Source organism: Magallana gigas, chromosome 4, assembly GCF_963853765.1.
Source record: "Magallana gigas chromosome 4, xbMagGiga1.1, whole genome shotgun sequence".
NCBI classification, from domain to species: domain Eukaryota; kingdom Metazoa; phylum Mollusca; class Bivalvia; order Ostreida; family Ostreidae; genus Magallana; species Magallana gigas.
This window is the reverse complement of record NC_088856.1, coordinates 3,536,409-3,563,877: the sequence shown is the minus strand read 5'-3', so window position 1 is coordinate 3,563,877 and position 27,469 is coordinate 3,536,409. Positions and strand designations below refer to the sequence as shown.

The window sequence follows — 27,469 nt, the reverse complement described above, 5'->3', positions numbered from 1 at the left end:
TATTACGAGGAGATAATTTTGGTCGGGGCGTGATCAAATCCATAACAGCCCTAAGGGCTCTATGATAGATTTGATCACGCCCCGACCGAAAGTATCACCTCATAATATTCAAAAAATGATTCCTTATTACTTATATTTATATAGTTTTAAGCCATTCAACGATTAATTATCTAAATATTAATAGGCAAATCCCACTGGCGCCCACATTTGGCGTCATTTAAAATTATGGGTTATATAGTACAAAATCGATAAATAGTGTTATCACAGGCAAAGACATTGAAAAATGTAAATATATTAAGTTAAATGTGCCCACTTCTTTTTCTGTTTTGTTTTCTTTTAGAAATGAGGTTAAACAATGGATTGTTTAAAGTCTTTTCATGATATTAGATCATGTAAATGCTACAAATCTTCAAATGAATCAAAAGAGATATTTGATTAATAACTTTTTAAAAGTTTATCTCTTTTTATGTCTGTATTCAAATTAACTTTCTAGGATGATTCAAAAAATCATTTAATGAAGAAAAGCATAAAATAACATACATGCCTTCTAAAAAGCAACTTACAAGAAAACAGCCATATTATCCAAGTAAACTTATTCTAATGTGAAAAAAAATGTCCGCGTCATATTCTTCACTTTCACGTTATTAAAACAATCAATAATTGAAGTATATCAATGCTGTAGAAACACCACCATGCATGGGACGTCAGATTTTTTTTTCCTTTTATGTACAAGCTTGTGACAAACATTTATTGTATAGACTAAGGGCATGGACAGGGGTTTAAGTGTTTTTGTTTAAATAATTTTGTTTTGCACTGGTCCCATGGTAGTGATAAACTTTGCCTGGTCCTTAACAACTGAGCCTCTGCACCATGGTTTTGTATAAATTTGATGGACAGCCAAATCGTTTTGATAGATTCAACGTTATTTAAGAATAGAAGAGTTACGATGTGTGCATTACACCAGTAACATTTGTCGCAAGAAGGTCGTTTGTCAGTCTTTACTGTTCTTATAAAGATGTCTCAACTCAGACGATTTGATTCAGTTTTAAAACTGGTATTCATTTTTCGTAAGTATGGATGAGGGCAACAATTTGCCGTTTATTCTCATCAAAATTCCTGTTAAATTAATTATTTGCATAATAATTGATATTTTAATACGTACACTTAGAATAATTCAGTCTACATTTGCGTCAAAATTTGTTTCTTTGGAAAGAATGAATCCCTGTCTGGTATCGTTTAAAATGTACAAACAATCCTTAATTTCAGAAATGACAATTCCTAAATATCCAAATATTCTTCATAAAAACAGTGCAATACCAAAATATATATTAAATTATTAATATTCACTGCATAATTGTGCAAAGGTGAAATATGTAAAATAGAATGACGGTAAAATACCATTAAAAATTTCTAACAGTATAAAGTCAATGTTTACAGTGACGGTTCCCGCGCAGTGTGCTTATTACTGCTATTACTACTACAGTAGCTACTACTCATCTAGAAGACAGCTCTGTTACTACTACTACTACTACTATTACTACTATTACTACTATGACTCAGATAGGTAAGTAAGGCATCTGTAACCTTTAATTATAATAACATTGCATATATTTATCAGTAAATTCTAGTGCTGTAGATTCCTAATTGAACGCGAGATATTAATATCCGAGTAAAATCGCGAAGACCTCTTCTCGGAAATTTTAAAAGCTCGCTTTTATTTTTCAGTTAGCTAAAACTGAATAAAACTATGATAAAACTAATCGGCGACTGCATTTTTAGATTCTCACTTTTTGGTGCACAACAGCTAAATCACGAAACTAAGAGCTCGCGTTAAAGAAGAATAATAAAAAATAAGATACGTGTAAGTAAGGTAGTGTATTTATATTTACATTTTTTTTCTTACAATATATATGACAGTGTTTCAATAACAAGAGGTCAATTGGCCTTGACTGTCACCTGAGTATCATATAATCCATACACAAACTTGTTGAGGAGTTTCATATAGGCGTTTAATTAATTAGGTTTCATTCTGGAGAAAAAAATTATAAATTAGTTATGACGGCCACCTCCCTGTCTGAAATCTTTCTTTAAAGAACTGTGAAACCTAAAATTTTTGCAAAAAAGTAAAGATCAAAATCATGAATTCAGTTTTCCTTTCAGGTGTGTGGGAGTAAATAAGATAATTTTTTAACATTACATGTATTAACACCTATACATCCAATTTGGCCCTGCGGTAGAGTCAAAACCCATACCAGGGGACATGAAATTAAAATTTCAGTTGAGGACTTCCTGGTAAAAATAATTGTGTGTCAGTTTTTTATACCGATGTGTGAGGTTAAAAAGAAAAACATTTAACATTATATGCATTATCAGTATATTGCCATATGCCCCCTCCCTCATATCATGAAGCCCTGACCCAGGGGCCATGAATTTCACAATTTAGGTAGAGGAGTTAGTGGACACAATAACCATGTTTTCAGTTTTTTGCCCACATATGTGGGAGTAGTGAAGATTTTTTTTAAGATTAAAAACATTTTTGCTGTATGGCCATATTGGTCCCAGCCTAGAGCTTGAACCCCTTACATTATAAACAGGCATTTAGTTTTTAACAATTATGTATAGGGGTAGAGAAGAAGATTTTCTAAGGTTAAATACATTTTTACTATATGGCTATATAGTAACCCAGGGGCCATAAGTTTCACAATTTTGGTAGAGGGACTAATGGACATTATTACTAGTATGCCACCAGTTTTTTTCTTCACATGTATGGGGATAGAGAAGAAGATATTTGAAAATTTGGGGTTTTTTTTTGCATATTTGGCCCCACCTGTGGCGCCCCGGGGGTGGTAGAGCCATAATTTCACAATCTACATTTCTCTTACTATAGAAATGCCTCACACCAAAAATGGTAACAATCAGCCTTGTAGTTTTTTAGAACAAGTTAAAAATGTAAAATTGTTAATGCACGACGGACGACGCACGACGACGGACGAAAACGGAGTGCAATAGGTCACCTGAGTTTACTCAGGTGACTTAAAAACTAAAAGTTATAATTCCGTGGATTAAGTAGTTTTAAGAAACGTAATTCCGTTGCAAATGGTCAATACAATACTTTGTTTAACATTGCATTTCAATTAACTTTTAATTTTATTGATCAAATAAACTAAATCAATTATAAAGTGTATTCAGTAATACTTGATGTCATAAATCTATTTTCCATTTTTGATATATTGATATCTTTTTTTTTATTTGTAAACTTTTAACGTTAAGAATGTTGATGATAATGCAATTTAGATTATGACTTTACAAAAAAACCCAAAAAACAAATGTTAGCAGAGATAATATAGATAATTCTAAAGAATTCTGTCACATATCTAGAATAGATATTGTTTTCAAAAAAGGAGTCATTTTTCACTTGAACTGATTAACAGTCTCATGTACGAATGGTGTTGAAACATTAGTTGTAAAGCATAATCCCAATAGCAGTCTTGCTTGTCGTCAAGTGCACTATTCATTTTTCCTAATATGGTATTGAATACCCGGTCACTATAGATATTGAAAAAAAAAGTCAATAACCTACTTTTTGAGTTAATGGCCATTGTATATTTTTGGAAAATTAAAGGAAAATCACTTAAAATTTTACACTATGATTGAGATTTTCTTAATTGTGAAAATAATACAAATTGCTCAACACTTTTGAAAATGAAATACAATTTATGAATGGCAGTGACACTAAATACATACAAAGCATTAAGTTTTCCTTCACAATTTTTATAAATATTCCAGTCCGAATTTCCTCTATCACGTTTCAAATTCCTACCCATTTTTGATCCAATTTTACAAAAAGTTGAATGATGATGATACAAAAACATTTATAGTATTAAACTACTTATATTGATCTTATTCTGTTGGCATATAATTTATATGAGGTCAATGATCAAAATTTTGAGATATGGTGTCTTTTCTCGTTTTAAAGCATATTTCAATATTTTTTAAATTCATGCCATACGGTTATTATAATGAATAAATGAGGTAAAACTACCAGAAAATATGCAAAATTATATAGAATAAAATATAAAATCTTAACTTTTAATATTAGAGTACTTCCAAAAATGTTTTAGCAGAAAACAAAATCTGCAAAATTTAGTCCGAATTTCCTCTGTTTGGCTAAAAGTCTATTTTTGTTTTGGCATAATTCCATAATATAGTAGAAATATCGAATGTTATGTCAATAATAATTCATTTTACAGATACCCTTTGTGTTTAGAACAAATTTTACTCATGACATTGAACTTTATAACAATCCGAATTCGAGAACTCAAACCCTGAGTAAACAACACCCTTAACACAATGACTATTGGTTACGAAATAGGACCCAATCTACAAAAACAATTCTAGTTTGTCTATTAAATGTGAGATAAGGGTTGTCTTTTGTATTTTGCTACACTTAGTCTTTACGAGGTGTTCATTTAAATTAATGATGGTTGCAATTTAAACTCCTACGCATTGTGCACAAGAAATCAGAAATGACATGAACATTAAATACATGGAAACTTCCTACTGCCAATTTCATTAAATGTTATGGGTATACAACTTTGGATTACGATTTTAAACTTTGGATTACGATTTTAAAAGCAATCAAAGAATAAACTTTTTACATTAACAAATAATTGGACATTTGACGTCATTTATAAACCGAAACATTTTTTTTTTACTTTTTTGTTTATATCTTTTGACGAAGGTCACACAGGAATGCGGTTGGCATGTACATTTATATTGAAGCAATCTGGCATACAGCGTTTTTTGTTTGTTTGTTTGTTGTTGTTTTTTTGTTGTTTTTTTTTGTTTTTTTTTTTTTGTTGTTTTTGTTTTGGTTATTATTATATTTTGGGACAAAGCGACGGCAAAACCTTTTTTCCAAATTCAAAGAACATGCAGGTGATGTAATTTATAATTATTTTTACATACTTTTTTTTCTTTTTTAAATATCAATGTCAAAGCACATATGAACAGAATCCGGGATGGTTCGCACCTATTCTGTTTCGCGCTGACATAATGGGCACCTCGATGTTTCATACCTTCCTCGGGGCGAAACATCATACTGTATTAAGATATTTTTCTCGTGTTATTATTGCTCTGAAATTAATTATAACCTGATAAAAATTGCAATAAGTTATAAAAAATAACATTGAAACCGTGTTTGCATTCATGTATGCGCCGCTGGTATAATTTTTTTTTTCGATGTTTGAAGCCATGGTGTTATCATATATGTTCATAACAAGAAGTATCGATTGTGTTGTGATAACAATTATAGCATGTCTTTCACCTGAGATTTACCTATATTGTTATGAAAAATTAGGGGTGTTAGTGCAGGTAATTAATTACCACAGATGTAATGGTGGGAATTATTTTAAGAAATATGACATGCAATTCTCATGCTGAAATTTGGTTTAAACAAAATGTTATTTTCAACTTAAAAGAAAGAAATATCATGATTTTTAAATTTCTGTTTGCCATATTTTGTGGGAAAAGCCGTTAAAAACCCTTAATTAAAGCAACATTGAATTATTGTCGTCCTGTACAATAAATTAAGTGCTATATATATTCCTTGAAAGAGAAAACTTTTTAATGAAAAAAATAATTTTTTTTTTTTCAAATCTTATTTATCATAAAATTTGAAGTTACATGCAGACATATTATAATTGTAGGATATGCAGCAAAATAAAACTCTAAAACATGCAGCTAATATTGCTTTAATAGCATAACTTTACTGCTTACAGCTTTACATTGCCGCCTCTGCATTCATTCAACTACATGTACTACTTTTGAATAAAAGTAATGTGTGGTATTGTTTGATAATTTCCATCCCCATATATTTATGAAAAAATAATAACGTCATTGCAGAATGACATACAAATAACTGAAAAATACACACAAAAATAACACTTATATAGTTCTATATGCAGAATCATTACTCCAAGTATAAGGAATAATCTGAGATAATAATCTGAGATAAATATTCAGAGACACACTTATTATGGATCTTGTATATAGTGGTAAGTTTAGAAGAAATTCATAAATTATCTTCTAAAACAACTTGCAAACGATTGTTTGTATAATTACGTATATGCAAAATAATACTATTTTCATAGTTGCGCTTCTAATATTGTAAAGAATGTTAGTCATTTAAGATTAAATTGCCAATATAAATACTAACTTTGTTCTCAAAATTATCACCTGTCTCACGCACGTATCCCGAAGTTCACGGTGACGATGGTGCTATTTTCAAAGACCCTTGAGGTGTAGCTGAAGCCTTCGCAATGCACTACGAAAAAATATACACTCCCTCCGAAGATGACACCTTTGATGAACACTTCCGCCAGTTCATCGAAAGCAAGTACAGACACATAGAGGAAGAGTGTACTAAAGTTTCTAGAAATATCCCCGGCGGACCAATAACTACAGATGATCTCTCGCCTGTTGTTAACAACACGAAGAGAAGAAAATCCCCAGGCCCGGATAGGATAACATACGAACATATCATCTTTGGGGGGAAGAAAGTACTTGGATGCATTGTTAAACTTTTTAATGCAATCATTCTACATGGGAAAATACCCCCAATATGGAAACGAGGGCTCATAGTTCCTTTGTATAAGGAAGGTGACAAACAAAAGACTTCTACAAATAGCTACAGACCAGTTGCACTGCTCTCTTGTTTTCTTAAAAGTTTTTAAAATGTTCTTAATAGTAGAATATCAAAGTATGTTTTCCGTCGTATGAATATACAATCGGGTTTATACCGAGTGGGAAATACTGTAAGCCATCTGGGGGGGGGGGGGGGTGGCTAGAATTTCTGAATCCTCAGCATATGTACAAATCATCTATTGCTTGTCTCAATAACTCGTCTCATCAGGATGGAGTAATAGATATTACTTCTTAAATTCAAGTTGTCCAGGCTCCATTACACTTTATCTTTTTATTCAATAATACTCAAGATAGATGATCAGTCTTACTCATTTATTGTCACATATCAGTATGGCACAATGGCGTAAACAGTGTATGGCACACAAATATCAACAGGTTCTTCTAATATAAATTCATATAAATACAGCTGACAATTCAGAAACACAAGTTTAGGTTGTCCAATGTGGTAGGAGATTTCTAACTAAGCTATAAATTACATAGTAGAGTTTTCTCACCTTTTTGTACTTTTCAAATGTTACCGCCGTGCAACTAGCAGAAATCTGTCATAACGTAGTACTCGCGCGCTTATATAACCTCCCATTTTTCGTCACGTGAACTAAGTTAACCAATAAAAATACGCCGTACAAGCTATTGACCAATCAGCGACCTGTACGGGAAGCTGAGTTCCCACACAAGTTCCCACACAGAACTATTTCTACCACACAGGGCTACGGTACAAAGGCAAATGGTAAATAATTATAGCAACCATGTAAAAATCAGTTTTTAAGCAATAAATATGCAATAAATTAAGTACTTTAATGAACAGGACTTATAATAAAATCACCTGTACAATTATAGTTTCTCTGTAGAAAATCTGCGCATGAATATCGTAACTACCGACGATAGGGTAAACAAATATAGTTCCACGAGTAAGACTGAGTATTAGCAAATAATCAACAAATTAACATTAATTTCCATTCCTAAGACATCACATGATGATAAATAAACACGCTCAATAGTGAATTGAATTAATCAAAACATTTAATTAGCAAACATCGATAACCGGAAATGACGAAGACTACACGAAAAGATGATGATAGCCAGAAAGTTAAAATGTAAATATTCCCTAACAAACTGCATTTATCGCCGAAAGAAATGCCCTAAATGAAAGTTAACAAGGTAATTTATGTGATTTAGTGTTAAACCACAACCGTATGTGTGTCATATAGTCTGTAAACTTTATATAAATGTAAACAAATTATTTATTCCTCATGCACATGTTTCGTTAAATTATGTAATGTAACTATAGGAAATTACCGAATACTTTTTAAATGATTTTGCGTGAAGACTTACTATAAATAACAAATCTAAATGTTGCAATAAAATAAATCACGATAGGGTTACAATACGTTAACAATCCAAAAGATAGATAATTAAATAATTAATAGTTTATTAACCTCATTCAAAGCAATAAATCTTGAAGACGTTTTTTCATGCAAAAACTAACTACTTTGTTTCATTAGATATTGTGAAATTTAGGCATAACCTTTATCTACTTCATAGAATAGAGACTTAGTTAAATACCTCGTTCAGGTTTCACCAGAGATGCTCAAAGATGCTTTTTTAAGAATTATTTGATTGTATGTTTATTTTCTAATTATTTTTTTTTCTTCTAATTTTTCTTTCGGTGACTGCTTAATCACATATTAGATTAATAAGCGAAACGTATTTGTTTATATTTAGTTCTTCGTCTTCGGCTGGAGCGATAGCTGGCGGAGTGATTGGGGGTATCGTTGGGCTGGCCGTTATTGTCACCATTTTTGTTTGTGCGTGTGTCAAAATCTGCAAAACACAGAACCATGGTCAAATCATGGTGTACCCTCAACAGACCACGGCCAATACCAATTCAAGTACGTAAACTGTGTTTATCAAATATAAAGAAACCTAACTGATGATAAAAATGTTTAACGCTTAATTCTAGCTTGTTTTTTGATACTCACTTTGGAGTTCATCATCTGCATATGGTTCACTTTTATGTTATTTCAGTTACACAACCAGGGTATCCACAGCCGTCAGTTCCTGTCTATTCCTATGGACCACCAACGTATTTAGGCAAAAATCAGCAGGCTGTCGGGCGAAATAACATTTCTATTATTGATTGTTAGTACTTACATAAGGAAAATATAGTACTGAATAAACAAGGGACAATGATACAACAAGAGGGTTCGAAATATTCTTTAAGCAGTTGTAGTATAAAGTATTTGTAGAAATGATTAATTTTCTATATAAAAGTTATTATTCAGTTTGTAGTGATGATATTACGGTCATTTCATACATATCTTTTACAATTTCATGCTATGCTATTGTATGCGATTTTACTGATATGCCATGAGATTTCAATGCAATGCTATGAGATTTGTATGCTATGTCACGAGAAATTGAAATGAAGGACCTAGGGCGTAATGATATCGAAGTCTATGCCATGCTATGACCACGGTATGCTATGATATTTGAACAAAAACGCCTCCATACACAGAAGAGTTCCATATATTTCGGAGTAAAATAATAAGAGGCCAAAGTTTACTACTAATCTGCAATGTGAACATTTATTCTTTCGAATAAAAACATTTAAAACCGAGTTAAAATCATGTTGAATGCTATACTATGGTATGCTATGGTATACTATGACGAATGAGATTCTATAAGATTGTATGCTATGGTATAAGATTTCAATGCTATTGTATGAGATTCCAATGCTTTGCTATGATATTTTATTATGCTATTCTATGGTGTATGTTGTAAAAGATATGCTTGAACTGTAATTTTAATACATGTAGAAAATAATAGAAAACGCCGCTTGTATAGTTTTTTTTCTTTTAGAAAAGTAGTTTTTTAATATCTTCCAGTTTCCTACTACATGTATACGTGTATATCCAATGAATACAACCGTCGCTGTAATTTTGTCAATGATTTCAAATTTTAGAATTCATACTAACTGGTGGTAACAAAATACTTTCTGTCTGTTGAATTTTCCTCCTAAAGTCGGTGGCATAATTCATCCATTCACTTTTCCTATCTTCGTTTGGAACGAACAGAGTATAAACGTTCTTGTCAAACCGAACTTTTTGGATTGATAACTTTATCTGTTTTAGATTTATCTTGGGTTATTACAAGCGCTTACTGGACCATAACTCTACGTTTTGATTAAGTTTCTTCAGTTCCCTAGCTATCTGAGATATCGTGGCCGTTTCAGGTCACTTCCTTAAACTCTTATAGGGATTTTTTTTGTCAAACTAACGACTCTCATTCGATGCCAACGTTTTTTTGTTTTTTTTTTCGTTTTTTTAAATGCACTCCATAGAATATTTTTTTTCATTTGTTCTATACTCTTTGACAATCAATAATTTCATGAATTATTAAAACAATATTTTTTGCACATGCTCACTAGTTTGTATAGTCAGCATTTCTATAATGACCCGAGTTCTACAAAGAAACGATGACATAAGACCTTTATACTTTAACCTTTTTTTTCTAAGTATGTTCACTATTTTTTTAGAATCAACACCTCTATAAGGATACTGTACAGCAAATGCGCACTAATTCGTAGAGTCAGCACCTCTTTAAAGACCCCGATACTATAAATGTCAATGACAAACGTCTTCGTTACTATAAATATCGATGATAAGAGTCTTTTATACGGATACCTATAAAATCACAGTTGTATGGGGTTCCAATAATTACGTCATCGTTCAAGACAGGGTTACCTTATAGTGGTATCTATGCAGCACTCCAAATGATGAATTAGGTTATCTAACATCTAAGATGTAAGAAAGATTACGTTTTTCTGCGGATTTGCTTGAATTTGAAGAGCAGCCAAACTTAACTTCATATAAAGACAGAAAAAATCTCTGATTTGTGCCTTACCTGAGCAGCACTTGTCGCGTGAAGGTAATTTTTGCTAGTATCTACTATTTCAAAAGGATGTCGCAACTCAGACATTTTGATTCAGTTTTAAAACTGTTTCTGGTTTTCCGTAAGTATTTTACATGGGGCATCAGTGTTGCATTTTAATCTCATAAAATTCATTTAAAATGATAATCTTGATTTAAAATGATAATTTGATTTATATAAACTAGTTAAAATTTTGGTTCTTTGGAAAGAATGTATCCTTGTCTGCTATCATTTAAGATGTAAAGGATCCTAACTTCTTTGTGGCAAAAATGCGTAAATATTCAAATATTCTTTATGGGAACAGCACAGTGCACTATCAAAATATTTATTTATTTATTAATATATACTGCCTATTTGTGCATCAATGTATAATACAAAGACTTAAAAAAAATACTATTACAGTATAATTACAATGTTAACAGTTACAGTTCCCGCGCAGTGTGCTTATTACTGCTATTACTACTACAGTAGCTACTACTCATCTAGAAGACAGCTCTGCTACTACTACTACTACTACTACTACTATTACTACTATGACTCAGATAGGTAAGTAATGCATCTGTAACCTTTAATTATAATAACATTGCATATATTTATCAGTAAATTCTAGTGCTGTAGATTCCTAATTGAACGCGAGAAATTAATATCCGAGTAAAATCGCGAAGACCTCTTCTCGGAAATTTTAAAAGCTCGCTTTTATTTTTCAGTTAGCTAAAACTGAATAAAACTATGATAAAACTAATCGGCGACTGCATTTTTAGATTCTCACTTTTTGGTGCACAACAGTTAAATCACGAAACTAAGAGCTCGCGTTAAAGAAGAATAATAAAAAATAAGATACGTGTAAGTAAGGTAGTGTATTTATATTTACAATTTTTTTCTTACAATATATATGACAGTGTTTCAATAACAAGAGGTCAATTGGCCTTGACTGTCACCTGAGTATCATATAATCCATACACAAACTTGTCGAGGAGTTTCATATTTTAATTAGTTAGGTTTCATTCTGGAGAAGAAAAATTATAAATTAGTTATGACGGCCAGCTCCCTGTCTGAAATCTTTCCTTAAAGAACTGTGAAACTTAAAATTTTTGCAAAAAAGTAAAGATCAAAATCATGAATTCAGTTTTCCTTTCAGGTGTGTGGGAGTAAATAAGATAATTTTTTAACATTACATGTATTAACACCTATACATCCAATTTGGCCCTGCGTTAGAGTCAAAACCCATACCAGGGGACATGAAATTAAAATTTCAGTAGAGGACTTCCTGGTAAAAATAATTGTGAGTCAGTTTTTTATACCGATGTGTGAGGTTAAAAAGAAAAAATTTAAACATTATATGCATTATCAGTATATTGCCATATGCCCCCTCCCTCATATCATGAAGCCCTGACCCAGGGGCCATGAATTTCACAATTTAGGTAGAGGAGTTAGTGGACACAATAACCATGTTTTCAGTTTTTTGCCCACATATGTGGGAGTAGTGAAGATTTTTTTTAAGATTAAAAACATTTTTGCTGTATGGCCATATTGGTCCCACCCTAGAGCATGAACCCCTTACATTATAAACAGGCATTTAGTTTTTTACAATTATGTATAGGAGTAGAGAAGAAAATTTTCTAAAATTTAATGCATTTTTACTATATGGCCATATAGTAACCCAGGGGCCATGAGTTTCACAATTTTGGTAGAGGGACTAATGGACATTATTACTAGTATGCCACGAGTTTTTTTCTTCACATGTATGGGGATAGAGAAGAAGATATTTGAAAAGTTGGGGGTTTTTTTTTTGCATATTTGGCCCCACCTGTGGCGCCCCGGGGGTGGTAGAGCCATGAATTTCACAATCTACATTTCTCTTACTATAGAAATGCCTCACACCAAAAATGGTAACAATCAGCCTTGTAGTTTTTAAGAATAAGTTAAAAATGTAAAATTGTTAATGCACGACGGACGACGCACGACGACGGACGAAAACGGAGAGCAATAGGTCACCTGAGTTTACTCAGGTGACTTAAAAACTAAAAGTTATAATTCCGTGGATTAAGTAAAAACCAGAGTTTTAAGAAACGTAATTCCGTTGCAAATGGTCAATACAATACTTTGTTTAACATTGCATTTCAATTAACTTTTAATTTTATTGATCAAATAAACTAAATCAATTATAAAATGTATTCATTAATACTTGATGTCATAAATCTATTTTCCATTTTTGATATATTGATATCTTTTTTTTTATTTGTAAACTTTTAACGTTAAGAATGTTGATGATAATGTAATTTAGATTATGACTTTACAAAAAAACCCAAAAAACAAATGTTAGCAGAGATAATATAGATAATTCTAAAGAATTCTGTCACATATCTAGAATAGATATTGTTTTCAAAAAAGGAGTCATTTTTCACTTGAACTGATTAACAGTCTCATGTACGAATGGTGTTGAAACATTAGTTGTAAAGCATAATCCCAATAGCAGTCTTGCTTGTCGTCAAGTGCACTATTCATTTTTCCTAATATGGTATTGAATACCCGGTCACTATGAAGTAATTATTTACAAACCAGTCAACACAATGACTATTGGTTACGAAATAGGACCCAATCTACAAAAACAATTCTAGTTTGTCTATTAAATGTAAGATAAGGGTTGTCTTTTGTCTTTTGCTACACTTAGTCTTTACGAGGTGTTCATTTAAATTAATGATGGTTGCAATTTAAACTCCTACGCATTGTGCACAAGAAATCAGAAATGACATGAACATTAAATACATGGAAACTTCCTACTGCCAATTTCATTAGAATAACTTAACACTTCCCTACACATTTCTAACATTATGTCAGACTATTAGTTCTCAAAACATTGAATGAAAACTTCAAATGTTATGGGTATACAACTTTGGATTACGATTTTAAACTTTGGATTACGATTTTAAAAGCAATCAAAGAATAAACTTTTTACATTAACAAATAATTGGACATTTGACGTCATTTATAAACCGAAACATTTTTTTTACTTTTTTAAGGTCTTCCGTTTTCCAACGGAAGACCTTATTGTTTTCGTTCGGTTTCTTTTTCCCTATTATTATTATTTTTCTTTTTTTTTTCCAACCAATTTTGTGTACGCGATTTCTCGAAAACTACTCCACCGATTTACATGAAACTTTTAGGTCTGATAGATAATGATCTGAACCTTATTGGAAATTTTGTTTAATGATGACGTCACTTCCGGTTTTGAGTTATTTACAATTTAACGATTTTCAGAGGGTCGGCTTGTCCAGAGGTAAACTCCTAAACGATTTAAGATATTGAGTTCAAAATTTTAGGGATTGTAGACAAAAGGTTGTAGATCTGACATGTGGTATATATATTTTCCTGTGACCAAAAGCGCCGAAGCTCACCCGAGCTCGAAAATTACAGTTAAAAAAGCGTCGTGATTTTTCGTGGTTTTCTTTTAATATCTCTTTCCTTGATTGTATTTTGTTATAACATGTAGAACAAAAAATCTTTATAAAGTCAAGACCTTTTATGTGACATCAATAAAAAGGGTATGGCCCTTCAAATAAGGGGCTTAGGGGGCTCTAAAGTCTTTTAATGATAACTTTTCACTGCGAAATATTTTGTGATAAGTTATAGAAGCAATTATGTTCATTCTAACGTTATCCACCTACACATGGCAATCATTAACTCCTATGTTACGTAATTAGGGGTTTTAAGGGGCCAGAAGTCCAAAAATTTGATGCTCAATATCTCAAAAAGTAGGAAAATTTTGAAAAGCAATATTGAACAAAAGATGCTCAAAATATTAAGCTTAACTATCTGCAACCATAATTTCTTTGTTATGCGGTCCCTAAAAGGAGTTACAGGGTCGGCCCCTAAAACGACCCTCTCAACATATCTCGAGAACGGTACAAAATTTGTAAACACTTGTTGAACAAAATGTGTTTGAATTGATTAAAGCTTTCATTTGAAATCATGAAAAAGGGGCTGGTTCTTCAAATAGGGGCTGAGGGGACCCTAAAGTCTTTTAATGATAACTTTTTACCGTGAAATATTTTGTGATACGTTATAGAAGCAATAATGTTCATTGTAAGGTTATTTACCTATACATGGCAATCATTTCCCCCTATGTTACGTAATTAGGGATTTCAAGGGGCCATAAGTCGAAAACTTTGATCTTCAATATTTCATTATAGAGGAAAATTTTGAAAAGCAATATTGAACAAAAGATGTTCAAAATATAGAGCAAAACAATCTGCAACCATAATTTCTTTGTTATGCGGTCCCTAAAAGGAGTTACGGGGTCGGCCCCGGAAACGACCCTCTCAAGATATCTCGAGAACGGTACAAAATTTGTAAACACTTGTTGAACAAAATGTGTTTGAATTGACAAGAACATTCTTATGAAATCAAGAAAAAGGGGCTGGCCCTTCAAATAAGGGGCTGAGGGGGGGGCCTAAAGTCTTTTAATGATAGCTTTTTACTGTGAAATATTTTGTGATATGTTATAGAAGCAATAATGTTCATTGTAAGGTTATTTACCTATACATGGCAATCATTTCCTCCTATGTTACGTAATTAGGGATTTTAAGGGGCCAGAAGTCCAACACTTTGATCTTCAATATCTCGAAATAGAGGAAAATTCTAGAAAGCAGTATTTAACAAAAGATGCTCAAAATAATGTGCTTAAAAATGTACAACCATATATTGTTTGTTATCTGGACCCTAAAGGAGATTTAGGACTGGATATCAAAACGATTTTTCCCAGATATCTCAAAAACGGTAACCAATTTCTAAACACTTATTAGAAGTACACAAAAATATCTTTTAACGAAAATTAATGAAAAGGAGCTGATCCCTTAAATAAGGGACACACAAGGGATTGATAGTCTTTCACCCATAACACTCATAGATTCCGCCTCCTTTTCCGGATAAGTTTCGTTGACGAAGATCAAGAGTAAGGCCATTCCTTATTCTAAAAATGGGACGGAAGACCTCCTCGTTGCTCGCAACGAGATCGTGTCTAGTTGTTTATATCTTTTGACGGAGGTCACACAGGAATGGGGTTGGCATGTACATTTATATAGAAGCAATCTGGCATACAGCGTTTTTTGTTTGTTTGTTTGTTTGTTGGTTTTTTTTTTTTTGCTTTTTTGTTTTGTTTTGTTTTTTTTTTTCTTGGTTATTATTATATTTTGGGACAAAGCGACGGCAAAACCTTTTTTCCAAATTCAAAGAACATGCAGGTGATGTAATTTATAATTATTTTTACATACTTTTTTTTCTTTTTTAAATATCAATGTCAAAGCACATATGAACAGAATCCGGGATGGTTTGCACCTATTCTGTTTCGCGCTGACATAATGGGCACCTCGATGTTTCATACCTTCCTCGGGGCGAAACATCATACTGTATTAAGATATTTTTCTCGTGTTATTATTGCTCTGAAATTAATTATAACCTGATAAAAATTGCAATAAGTTATAAAAAAAAATAACATTGAAGCCGTGTTTGCATTCATATATGCGCCGCTGGTATAATTTTTTTTTTCGATGTTTGAAGCCATGGTGTTATCATATATGTTCATAACAAGAAGTATCGATTGTGTTGTGATAACAATTATAGCATGTCTTTCACTTGAGATTTACCTATATTGTTATGAAAAATTAGGGGTGTTAGTGCAGGTAATTAATTACTACAGATGTAATGGTGGGAATTATTTTAAGAAATATGATATGCAATTCTCATGCTGAAATTTGGTTTAAACAAAAAGCTATTTTCAATTTAAAAGAAAGAAATATCATGATTTTTAAATTTCTGTTTGCCATATTTTGTGGGAAAAGCCGTTAAAAACCCTTAATTAAAGCAACATTGAATTATTGTCGTCCTGTACAATAAATTAAGTGCTATATATATTCCTTGAAAGAGAAAACTTTTTAATGAAAAAAATAATGATTTGTTTTCAAATCTTATTTATCATAAAAATTGAAGTTACATGCAGACATATTATAATTGTAGGATATGCAGCAAAATAAAACTCTAAAACATGCAGCTAATATTGCTTTAATAGCATAACTTTACTGCTTAAAGCTTTACATTGCCGCCTCTGCATTCATTCAACTACATGTGCTACTTTTGAATAAAAGTAATGTGTGATATTGTTTGATAATTTCCATCCCCATATATTTATGAAAAAATAATAACGTCATCGCAGAATGACATACAAATAACTGAAAAATACACACAAAAATAACACTTATATAGTTCTATATGCAGAATCATTACTCCAAGTATAAGGAATAATCTGAGATAATAATCTGAGATAAATATTCAGAGACACACTTATTATGGATCTTGTATATAGTGGTAAGTTTAGAAATTCATAAATTATCTTCTAAAACAACTTGCAAACGATTGTTTGTATAATTACGTATATGCAAAATAATACTATTTTCATAGTTGCGCTTCTAATATTGTAAAGAATTTTAGTCATTTAAGATTAAATTGCCAATATAAATACTAACCTTGTTCTCAAAATTATCACCTGTCTCACGCACGTATCCCGAAGTTCACGGTGACGATGGTGCTATTTTCAAAGACCCTGGAGGTGTAGCTGAAGCCTTCGCAATGCACTACGAAAAAATATACACTCCCTCCAAAGATGACACCTTTGATGAACACTTCCGCCAGTTCATCGAAAGCAAGTACAGACACATAGAGGAAGAGTGTACTTAAGTTTCTGGAAATATCCCCGGCGGACCAATAACTACAGATGATCTCTCGCCTGTTGTTAACAACCTGAAGAGAAGAAAATCCCCAGGCCCGGATAGGATAACATACGAACATTTCATCTTTGGGGGGAAGAAAGTACTTGGATGCATTGTTAAACTTTTTAATGCAATCATTCTACATGGGAAAATACCCCCAATATGGAAACAAGGGCTCATAGTTCCTTTGTATAAGGAAGGTGACAAACAAAAGACTTCTACAAATAGCTACAGACCAGTTGCACTGCTCTCTTGTTTTCTTAAAAGTTTTGAAAATGTTCTTAATAGTAGAATATCAAAGTATGTTTTCCGTCGTATGAATATACAATCGGGTTTATACCGAGTGGGAAATACGTTAACAATCCAAAAGATAGATAATTAAATAATTAATAGTTTATTAACCTCATTCAAAGCAATAAATCTTGAAGACGTTTTTTCATGCAAAAACTAACTACTTTGTTTCATTAGATATTGTGAAATTTAGGCATAACCTTTATCTACTTCATAGAATAGAGACTTAGTTAAATACCTCGTTCAGCTCAAAGATGCTCTTTTTAAGAATGATTTGATTGTATGTTTATTTTTTAATGATTTTTTTTTCTTCTAATTTTTCTTTCGGTGACTGCTTAATCACATATTAGATTAATAAGCGAAACATATTTGTTTATATTTAGTTCTTCGTCTTCGGCTGGAGCGATAGCTGGCGGAGTGATTGGGGGTATCGTTGGGCTGGCCGTTATTGTCACCATTTTTGTTTGTGCGTGTGTCAAAATCTGCAAAACACAGAACCATGGTCAAATCATGGTGTACCCTCAACAGACCACGGCCAATACCAATTCAAGTACGTAAACTGTGTTTATCAAATATAAAGAAACCTAACTGATGATAAAAATGTTTAACGCTTAATTCTAGCTTGTTTTTTGATACTCACTTTGGAGTTCATCATCTGCATATGGTTCACTTTTATGTTATTTCAGTTACACAACCAGGGTATCCACAGCCGTCAGTTCCTGTCTATTCCTATGGACCACCAACGTATTTAGGCAAAAATCAGCAGGCTGTCGGGCGAAATAACATTTCTATTATTGATTGTTAGTACTTAAATAAGGGAAATATAGTACTGAATAAACAAGGGACAATGATACAACAAGAGGGTTCGAAATATTCTTTAAGCAGTTGTAGTATAAAGTATTTGTAGAAATGATTCATTTTCTATATAAAAGTTATTATTCAGTTTGTAGTGATGCTATTACGGTCATTTCATACATATCTTTTACAATTTCATGCTATGCTATTGTATGCGATTTTACTGATATGCCATGAGATTTCAATGCAATGCTATGAGATTTGTATGCTATGTCATGAGAAATTGAAATGAAGGACCTAGGGCGTAATGATATCGAAGTCTATGCTATGCTATGACCACGGTATGCTATGATATTTGAACAAAAACGCCTCCATACACAGAAGAGTTCCATATATTTCGGAGTAAAATAATAAGAGGCCAAAGTTTACTACTAATCTGCAATGTGAACATTTATTCTTTCGAATAAAAACATTTAAAACCGAGTTAAAATCATGTTGAATGCTATACTATGGTATGCTATGGTATACTATGACGAATGAGATTCTATAAGATTGAATGCTATGGTATAAGATTTCAATGCTATTGTATGAGATTCCAATGCTTTGCTATGATATTTTATTATGCTATTCTATGGTTTATGTTGTAAAAGATATGCTTGAACTGTAATTTTAATACATGTAGAAAATAATAGAAAACGCCGCTTGTATAGTTTTTTTTTCTTTTAGAAAAGTAGTTTTTTAATATCTTCCAGTTTCCTACTACATGTATACTTATATATCCAATGAATACAACCGTCGCTGTAATTTTGTCAATGATTTCAAATTTTAGAATTCATACTAACTGGTGGTAACAAAATACTTTCTGTCTGTTGAATTATCCTCCTAAAGTTGGTGGCATAACTCATCCATTCACCTTTCCTATCTTCGTTTAGAACGAACAGAGTATAAACGTTCTTGTCAAACCGAACTTGTTTGATTGATAACTTTATCTGTTTAAGATTTATCTTGGGTTATTACAAGCGCTTACTGGGCCATAACTCTACGTTTTGATAAAGTTTCTTCAGTTTCCTAGCTATCGGCGATATCGTAGCCGTTTCGGGTCACTTCCTGATATCTTATAGGGATTTTTATTGTCAATCAATGACTCTCATTCAACACGTTTTTTGGGTTTTTTGGTTTTTTTTATCTTTTTTTAAATGCATTCCATAGAATATTTTTTCATTTGTTCTGTACTCTTTGACAATCAATAATTTCATAAATTATTAAAACAATATTTTTTGCACATGCTCACTAGTTTGTATAGTCAGCATTTCTATAAGGACCCGAGTTCTACAAAGAAACGATGACATAAGACCTTTATACTTTAACTTTTATTTTCTAAGTATGTCCACTATTTTTTTAGAATCAACACCTCTATAAGGATACTGTACAGCAAATGCGCACTAATTCGTAGAGTCAGCACCTCTTTAAAGACCCCGATACTATAAATGTCAATGACAAACGTCTTCGTTACTATAAATATCGATGATAAAAGTCTTTTATACGGTTACCTATAAAATCACAGTTGTATGGGGTTCCAATAATTACGTCATCGTTCAAGACAGGGTTACCTTATAGTGGTATCTATGCAGCACTCCAAATGATGAATTAGGTTATCTAACATCTAAGATGTAAGAAAGATTACGTTTTTCTGCGGATTTGCTTGAATTTGAAGAGCAGCCAAACTTAACTTCATATAAAGACAGAAAAAATCTCTGACGTGTGCCTTACCTGAGCAGCACTTGTCGCGTGAAGGTAATTTTTGCTAGTATCTACTATTTCAAAAGGATGTCGCAACTCAGACATTTTGATTCAGTTTTAAAACTGTTTCTGGTTTTCCGTAAGTATTTTACATGGGGCATCGGTGTTGCATTTTAATCTCATAAAATTCATTTAAAATGATAATCTTGATTTAAAATGATACTTTGATTTATATAAACTAGTTAAAATTTTGGTTCTTTGGAAAGAATGTATCCTTGTCTGCTATCATTTAAGATGTAAAGGATCCTAACTTCTTTGTGGCATTAATGCGTAAATATTCAAATATTCTTTATGGGAACAGCACAGTGCAATATCAAAATATTTATTTATTTATTAATATATACTGCCTATTTGTGCAATGGTGATAAATGTATAATACAAACACTAAAAAAAATACTTTTACAGTATAATTACAACGTTTACAGTTACAGTTCCCGTGCAGTGTGCTTATTACTGCTATTACTACTACAGTAGCTACTACTCATCTAGAAGACAGCTCTGTTACTACTACTACTACTACTACTATTACTACGATGACTCAGATAGGTGAGTAAGGCATTTGTAAGCTATAGTCAAAATTATCATTCACATTCATTATTTTAGATATGAAATGTAAGTTCTCGTAATTAGGTTAGTACATGTATATTCATACAATGATATGATGTGGCTCAATAATATCCGGGGTATCAATTTCGTGGAAAGACAGAAAATCACAGTTAAGTGTACTTACTTCTTTGGCAAATTAAATGTTTGTGTATTTTAAATACTGCATTTCAACATGTTATTTCGTATATCATACACCAACAAAATCCACAAAAGAATTGTGTTTAATACGTCTTGATGTTACAGGTTCATTTTCATGCTAAATCCATTCGCTTTTATCTTTCTTGCTAATCTTTTACATTAGGAATGTTGATGCTTGTGCAGTTTGATTTTTAAATTAAAAAATATACCTTCATTTTGCAACAAAAGTCTTAATAGAGGTATGGATAATTTTAATGAGTTCTATCACAGATTTTTCCCTGACAACAGTATAACAACCATTTATCATTCTTAATGTGCCATTGACCCACAGGTTGTCAACAAAAATTTAAAAAATATATTCTTGTCTAAACAATCATTATTACGCCCTATTATAGGATTAAATATAAGGTTGCTTGGAAGTAAACATTTTAAATGCTAGTTAACAGAATAACAATTGATTACAAAATAGGAGCCTGTCTACAAAAAAAACCAGTTCTTTTCCGACTATAGCTAAAGGTTGTCTATTTAATGCTACATTGATTTTTTACAGATCTTTACAAAAATACTATCTATACATAAGGTATAAACAATAACATTTATGTTAAAACTGGGATGTTTCTTTATTTCAATTTCATTAGAATAACTGTTAATATTTCAACGCATTGACTAACATTAAATCGGACGATTTGTTAATATGAAATTGAATACATACGTATATTATATATCTATTGCAGCCCCGTCAGTTTCTGTGACTTACAGTAGGTCTGCTTCCGAATTACAAAGTGAATGTTAATATAGTCAAGTGATTCATTGTAAAATAGTATTGAAGATTTGGTAACTAGGAAGTAAATCTAAATTTAAAAAAACCCAGAATACCAATTGATAACTTATAAGAGGATCGGCTACAAAACCAATTCTAGATCACCTATAGATAAAGGTTGTTCTTTGTGTATGCTACACCGATTTTTTACGAGATGGTAATTTAAACTTATGGCTGTTGTACTTTAAGCTTCACATTTATACATAAGTCTGAGTAGCATCTTATTTTTCTAACTTTCTTTCTCGTAAGAATAAGTGCACTCTTCTTTCACATTAATTCAGTCGATTAAACAAAAGTTTATGGTCAAACATCCTCAAATAATGAATCCAGAATGAGGTGCTTATAAAAAGAACAATTACGTAAATTTAATATATATTAGACTTTGACATCGGAAGGAGTTTATTTTTGCTTTGCAAATACATGCAGCTTACATGTACATTGTTATTAAAGCAAGCTAGCATGAATTGGTTTTAAGTTTTGGGATTTTTAATATAACATTTGAAGTATGACCAATGCATGATGTTTTATCAATACTGTCGACATCGCAATGTTGGCCAACATCGAGTAGACATTGTGTCTACATCAGACCTCTTATATCCTGTTTACAGCGTCGACATTGTCGGCATCACATATTGAGTTAATCTTGTATCTTCTTTCCTGTTTACATCGTCGACATCGGAATGTTGATCAACATCGAGTCAACATCGTGTCTACATTGTACCTCTAATATCCTGTTTACATCGTCGACATTGTCGACATCGCAATGTTGACTTACATCAAGTAGACAGTGTCTCTACATCGTGCCTTCTATCCTGTTTACATCGTCGACATTGCAATGTTGATCGACATTTCCTGTTTACATCGTCGACAACGTCGACATCGCAGTGTTGATCTACATCGAATCAGCATCGTGTCTACATCGTTCAACTTATATCATTTTTATATCGTCGAAATTGTCGACATCGCAATGTTGACCAACATCGAGTAGACATTGCGTCTACATCGTGTGCCTTCTTTCCATCGTCGAGACATCGAGAAATCGTCGAGATTGCTTTGCACCGTAACAGAAATATTTGCAATGTAGACTATGTTACCTCAATATCAGTTCAATGTCAAATACATTGCGATTTAACGCTATCGACGATGTCAACGTCGAAGAAATGTCGTCAATTTAGACAATGTAATTTCCTTATTTGTTCAACATTGTCGACATTGCGATGTCGACCTTGTCGACGATGTAAATGTTAAAGAAATATCTCCGATATAGACAATGTAAATTCAATGTAATTTCGATATCGGTTCGTCATCGTTGTGATGTCGGCAATGTCGACGAAGTTAACGGCAAAACATTATCGGCAATGTTGACAATGTAAATCAATTTCGTATCAATATGGTATACATCACGATGTTGACGATATCGAAAAAGAAATATGTATTGGACTTTAATGATGAATGATGGGAACAATGGCAAAATATTTTTTATGAGTTTTTAAAAAAATCCTAAGGATAAAGATAAAGTTTTTTAAATAAATAGGGAATCGGATTTTTTTAATTTAAACAATAAAATTCTGAAGGTAGCAACATGGCAGAACATAAACAATCAAATTGAAGTTTTGTCCCTCTGAAATCATTGCGACTTAATCTTCATCCGATTATTTGACTAAAATGTCATCACTAATGTCAAGAGCAAATAAGATATGATTTATTTGAATAGATTTGAAATCATTTTAACTGAATGTAAATGAATTTTAAGATATTGAAAACTTTAAACTTAAAATGTTAAGACGACTAAGATGTTAAGACGCAGCATTGCAAAAGAAGCCTAGATGTGATGTTTTGAAATGGATATAAAGTTATTTCAGATAATTGTCTAAAAAGATTTTAAAAATTTAACTTCATCCAATTAGATTGTCACATCAGCATTGTTTACACCCAGATTTGGAAGTGCAACGAAGATGCAGTGCTATAAAAGCGTAATCGTTTTGATATAGTCTTTGAAATTTTAAATTTCGTCTAACAATTTTTTTTATAATACCACGTACAACAATGTAGCCTCGTTTTAAATTCAATTCATTTCCTTTTTCAAACAAAAAGATTTTTAACAATAACTGCACCATTTCATATCACATTTCATAAGAGAAGTTGAAAAAATATTAAAATTGGAAGAAATTTTAGAAAATTGCTTATTAAGCGGATCAAAAGTGACAGGCATTTAAAATCATTGTTTCTAAGCGCATCTTCCAAAAAAATATATCATCGCTGATAATTTATAATTTCTATATTATGCCGTAACCTTTATGGTTATTTTCATATTTATTCATCAGATTTACTTCTTAGAAAAAGCGAAACGGAATATATTGACAAACAGAAATTACGTCTTCCATTTATATATATAGTATGTAACCTAAGTCATTAGCTATTATCTTGAAAAAACAATCTTGAAAGTCTTTTTAACTGTTTAAAAATATTGTATTTTAAAAATACATAAATGAACTGTGTTTGCTATAGAGGATCTTTAGGATAGCATTAGGGTATAACTTAAATATCACTTGGGTTCATTGGGGTATCTTTTGGGATAATTAGGGTAGCATGTGGGTATATTTGGTACTATTTGGGGTCATTGGGGTAAACAGACACATCCGAATAAAAGTATAATAATAGCAGCTGAAAAAGATGAATATGAAGCTTAAAGTATAGTAATATATAAAGTTGATGGCAGAAATATATCATGCCGAAGTGTTAAAAAAATGAATCACTGTTTTAATAACATATTGTGGAGTTATATATACTTTTAAATGCAGTTCGTGTCTGAGCCATAAAGATATTTAGCAAAAGACATCGATAAGATTTTAACATACATTTGTCATTGGTTAAAACATCTATTTTATTAATGATTAAATTGAATGCTTTCATCTAATTTCACTTTCTTGTTTTCAATTCTATTTTTTGTGTTTGTGTCTGGGACTGAATTATCATTTATCAGTTAAATAAGCGGAGCATATATGATTATTTCAAGTTCTTCGTCTTCGTCCGGTGCGATAATTGGTGGAGTTATTGGGGGTGTCCTTGGGCTGACCTTTATTGTCTACATAATTTATTGTGTGAGTGTCAAAATTTGCAAACGTCAAAACCATGGTCAAGTCATGGTGTATCCTCAACAGTCCGCGGCCAATACCAGTTCAAGTAAGTGATGACTGTGTTTGTCGAATATTAAAAACTTTAAAGACGAATAAAAATTCATTTTTAGTGTGACGTTTAATCTTTAATTGTTTAGATATTCACTTTTGCGTTCGGCATATACATACATGGTTCACAACGGTATAATTACAGTTACACAACAAAGGTATCCGCAACAACCAGTCCCTGTCTATTCCTATGGACCACCAACATATCAAGGTCCAGGAGGGCAGCAGCACGCTTACGGACGAAATAATATTTCAGTTATTGACTGTCAGTAGTTATATAGCGGGAATATACACTAAATATATGAAGAGGTTATGGTATAACAAGACGGTTGTTTTGTTTAAAAAATCAAACAGAAATGTCCTTCTTGCAGTTTTTATATTAGAATTATCAGTATTGATCAAATCCCTAATGTTTTTTTTTACTATGATAACTCTTTACGTGATTTTTATCATTATTTTTCAATTTGCACTGATGATTTATAAAAAAAAAATTGCAATAAGTGTGTTTCTTAACTTTGATGAAAAGGGGGTGGATTTTTTTTCCTCAGAAATGAGGAATATACAGTAATCCTCAACTTGGTAAAATGTAAGATGTTTAAAAAAATCAACATTTTGGTTTGATTTACTGACATTAAACAATTTATTGTAAAACTTTGGGTCGTCAACCATTTTTACTTAAAACTAAATTTAATTATCTCTATTGAGATTCTGGTATTTTGAATCACATTTCATTCTTGTCCTGTAAATGTTGTTACGTGTAATGTAAGGTTATATAGCTATAACGTATATATTTAATTAAAGCTAACATAATTTCATAAATACGAAGTATTTATCTTTCATCTCTTACTACCGCCATAAAAGTTATCAATTTATATTGTTACTCATATACTAAACGATTGCCACATAGAGCAGACTATAAATCACCAGATCTTAGCTACGTTTCATTTTAGAACTTAAAATTGTCTACACTTGTTGTCTAAATGCGTTATGTTTGTCACTGAATAAAGAGAATGTATAAAACAAAAATATTACTCAAGTTTAACATGTTTGTGATGTGTTTTCGCTAGTTATAGGGAGGAATTGAACAACCACTTAAATGCACCCATCCCCCATGGATCACCCCAGAGCATGCATGGGGATAGGAATGCACGAAATATTTCAATTTAAGTGGTTTTGTTACGTTAAATATTTGATCTCTTCAATGTACATGTTTATTCCTAATATAAATAATGAATTTCCCCGCATAATAATTTCATTTCGCGATGGAATACTCCGCTTGTTAATAAGTGATTTCTATTCCATGATGAGAGAAAGAAGAACAATTATGACCAACAAGAACATGTATAATATGAATTATGAACTCCCAATAGGCAAAGAATTTTATTTAGTAAAATTTAAACAGGAAAAAAATTATGTAACTTATCCTTATGCAAAAAAAAAATTAGAAAAGACTGAAATCTATACATTTGCCTGTATATGGCAAAATCATTTTCTTTATGATCATACATTAATTTATCGTATTTAAAGTGGCCAACTGAATTTTCAATTTTGCTTAATTTTGATTACTCTTTTAAAATATCATTTATTTACTCCTAAAGGCATTTGTTTTTGGTATCATTAATAGAATTAAACACAAAAAACAAATTACCCTTGAAAAATGTTTTACGAAAGCATATTTTTTGCGGAAAACTACAGTGGCTTAACTCTTTGTTTTTTAATCATATGTAACTACACTAATTTTTTTTGCAAAGTCTCAAGAAAATCGACGTTGGGGTTTTTTTTTTTGGGGGGGGGGACAACCTCAAAATACAGTTACTATAGGAATATATAGGAAATTGTCATTTTCCCAATTAAAGAGGAATTAAAAAAAATCATAAAATTGCAATTTTCCTGCAAAATTAATACGTAATTATTAATATTACGTTCTACCTTATATGTATTAAATACTAGATTCTACCGTCTGATTTTAGATGGTTCGTCTCAAAAAATATTTAAAAAAATAAACATAACTTTGCTTTTTTTTTGTTTGGAGCATTAAAAATGTAGATTGATATAAAACATTCATTCAATATTTTTATCTGTATTTTGCTTATTGTGTTCAATTCTATAAATGATATCAGAAAAAAAAATCATTTAAGGATAAATACATTGTATTCACTTTAATTGGCAAAAACATGCACAATGAAAACTAAATGCTTAATTTTTAAAGAACATTTAATTCTAAAACGATTTTCACTTGATCAGCAGGTGGACGTCGCCATTGTTGCCGAATGATCAAATTAAGTTTTGTAAGATTACATCACAATAATTGACATAAATCAAAAAATAAAAGTGTGTATGTCTTGAAAATTTTACACATGGAAAACAGCTATCCTCGGCTCGGAATTATTATTTTTAAATAAAAAAATGATTCTTCTGAACTAATCACATTTGTAAAA

The 27,469-nt window shown here is 31.6% G+C and overlaps 2 protein-coding genes across 4 annotated transcripts; both read left to right on the top strand.

The window, feature by feature from the left end:
- Positions 1 to 955: 955 nt before the first annotated feature.
- On the top strand, positions 956 to 9,546 carry LOC105327787 (uncharacterized). The gene is made up of 4 exons (XM_020067039.3): positions 956 to 1,067; positions 1,438 to 1,564; positions 8,428 to 8,594; positions 8,731 to 9,546. Exons 1-4 carry the CDS (start codon positions 1,016 to 1,018, stop codon positions 8,847 to 8,849), a joined length of 465 nt encoding a protein of 154 aa, XP_019922598.3. The 5' UTR covers positions 956 to 1,015; the 3' UTR covers positions 8,850 to 9,546.
- Positions 9,547 to 10,310: 764 nt separating this feature from the next.
- On the top strand, positions 10,311 to 26,473 carry LOC105327785 (uncharacterized). 3 transcript variants are annotated; one of them, XR_010712663.1, is made up of 7 exons: positions 10,311 to 10,632; positions 11,058 to 11,181; positions 18,071 to 18,237; positions 18,374 to 20,361; positions 20,708 to 20,828; positions 24,863 to 25,029; positions 25,177 to 26,473. XR_010712663.1 is itself a non-coding variant. In XM_066080952.1 (7 exons), the coding sequence occupies exons 1-4, from the start codon at positions 10,666 to 10,668 to the stop codon at positions 18,490 to 18,492; spliced, it is 462 nt and encodes a 153-aa protein (XP_065937024.1). In that variant the 5' UTR covers positions 10,384 to 10,665; the 3' UTR covers positions 18,493 to 20,361; positions 20,708 to 20,828; positions 24,863 to 25,029; positions 25,177 to 26,472. The 3 variants fall into 3 exon arrangements, 1 of the variants encoding a protein (XP_065937024.1); XR_010712662.1 differs by having other exon boundaries at positions 10,312 to 10,717; positions 18,374 to 20,276; positions 25,177 to 26,472; XM_066080952.1 differs by having other exon boundaries at positions 10,384 to 10,717; positions 25,177 to 26,472.
- Positions 26,474 to 27,469: the final 996 nt, after the last annotated feature.

Excerpts from the sequence above, each read along its gene's own strand:
- LOC105327787 (XM_020067039.3), top strand. The coding sequence starts at position 1,016 with ATGTCTCAACTCAGACGATTTGATTCAGTTTTAAAACTGGTATTCATT. Across the intron at positions 1,068-1,437 it reads AAAACTGGTATTCATTTTTC|TGACGGTTCCCGCGCAGTGT; the intron begins GTAAGTATGGAT and ends CAATGTTTACAG. Across the intron at positions 8,595-8,730 it reads CACGGCCAATACCAATTCAA|TTACACAACCAGGGTATCCA; the intron begins GTACGTAAACTG and ends ATGTTATTTCAG.
- LOC105327785 (XM_066080952.1), top strand. The coding sequence starts at position 10,666 with ATGTCGCAACTCAGACATTTTGATTCAGTTTTAAAACTGTTTCTGGTT. Across the intron at positions 10,718-11,057 it reads AAAACTGTTTCTGGTTTTCC|TTACAGTTCCCGCGCAGTGT; the intron begins GTAAGTATTTTA and ends CAATGTTAACAG. Across the intron at positions 11,182-18,070 it reads TACTACTATGACTCAGATAG|TTCTTCGTCTTCGGCTGGAG; the intron begins GTAAGTAATGCA and ends GTTTATATTTAG.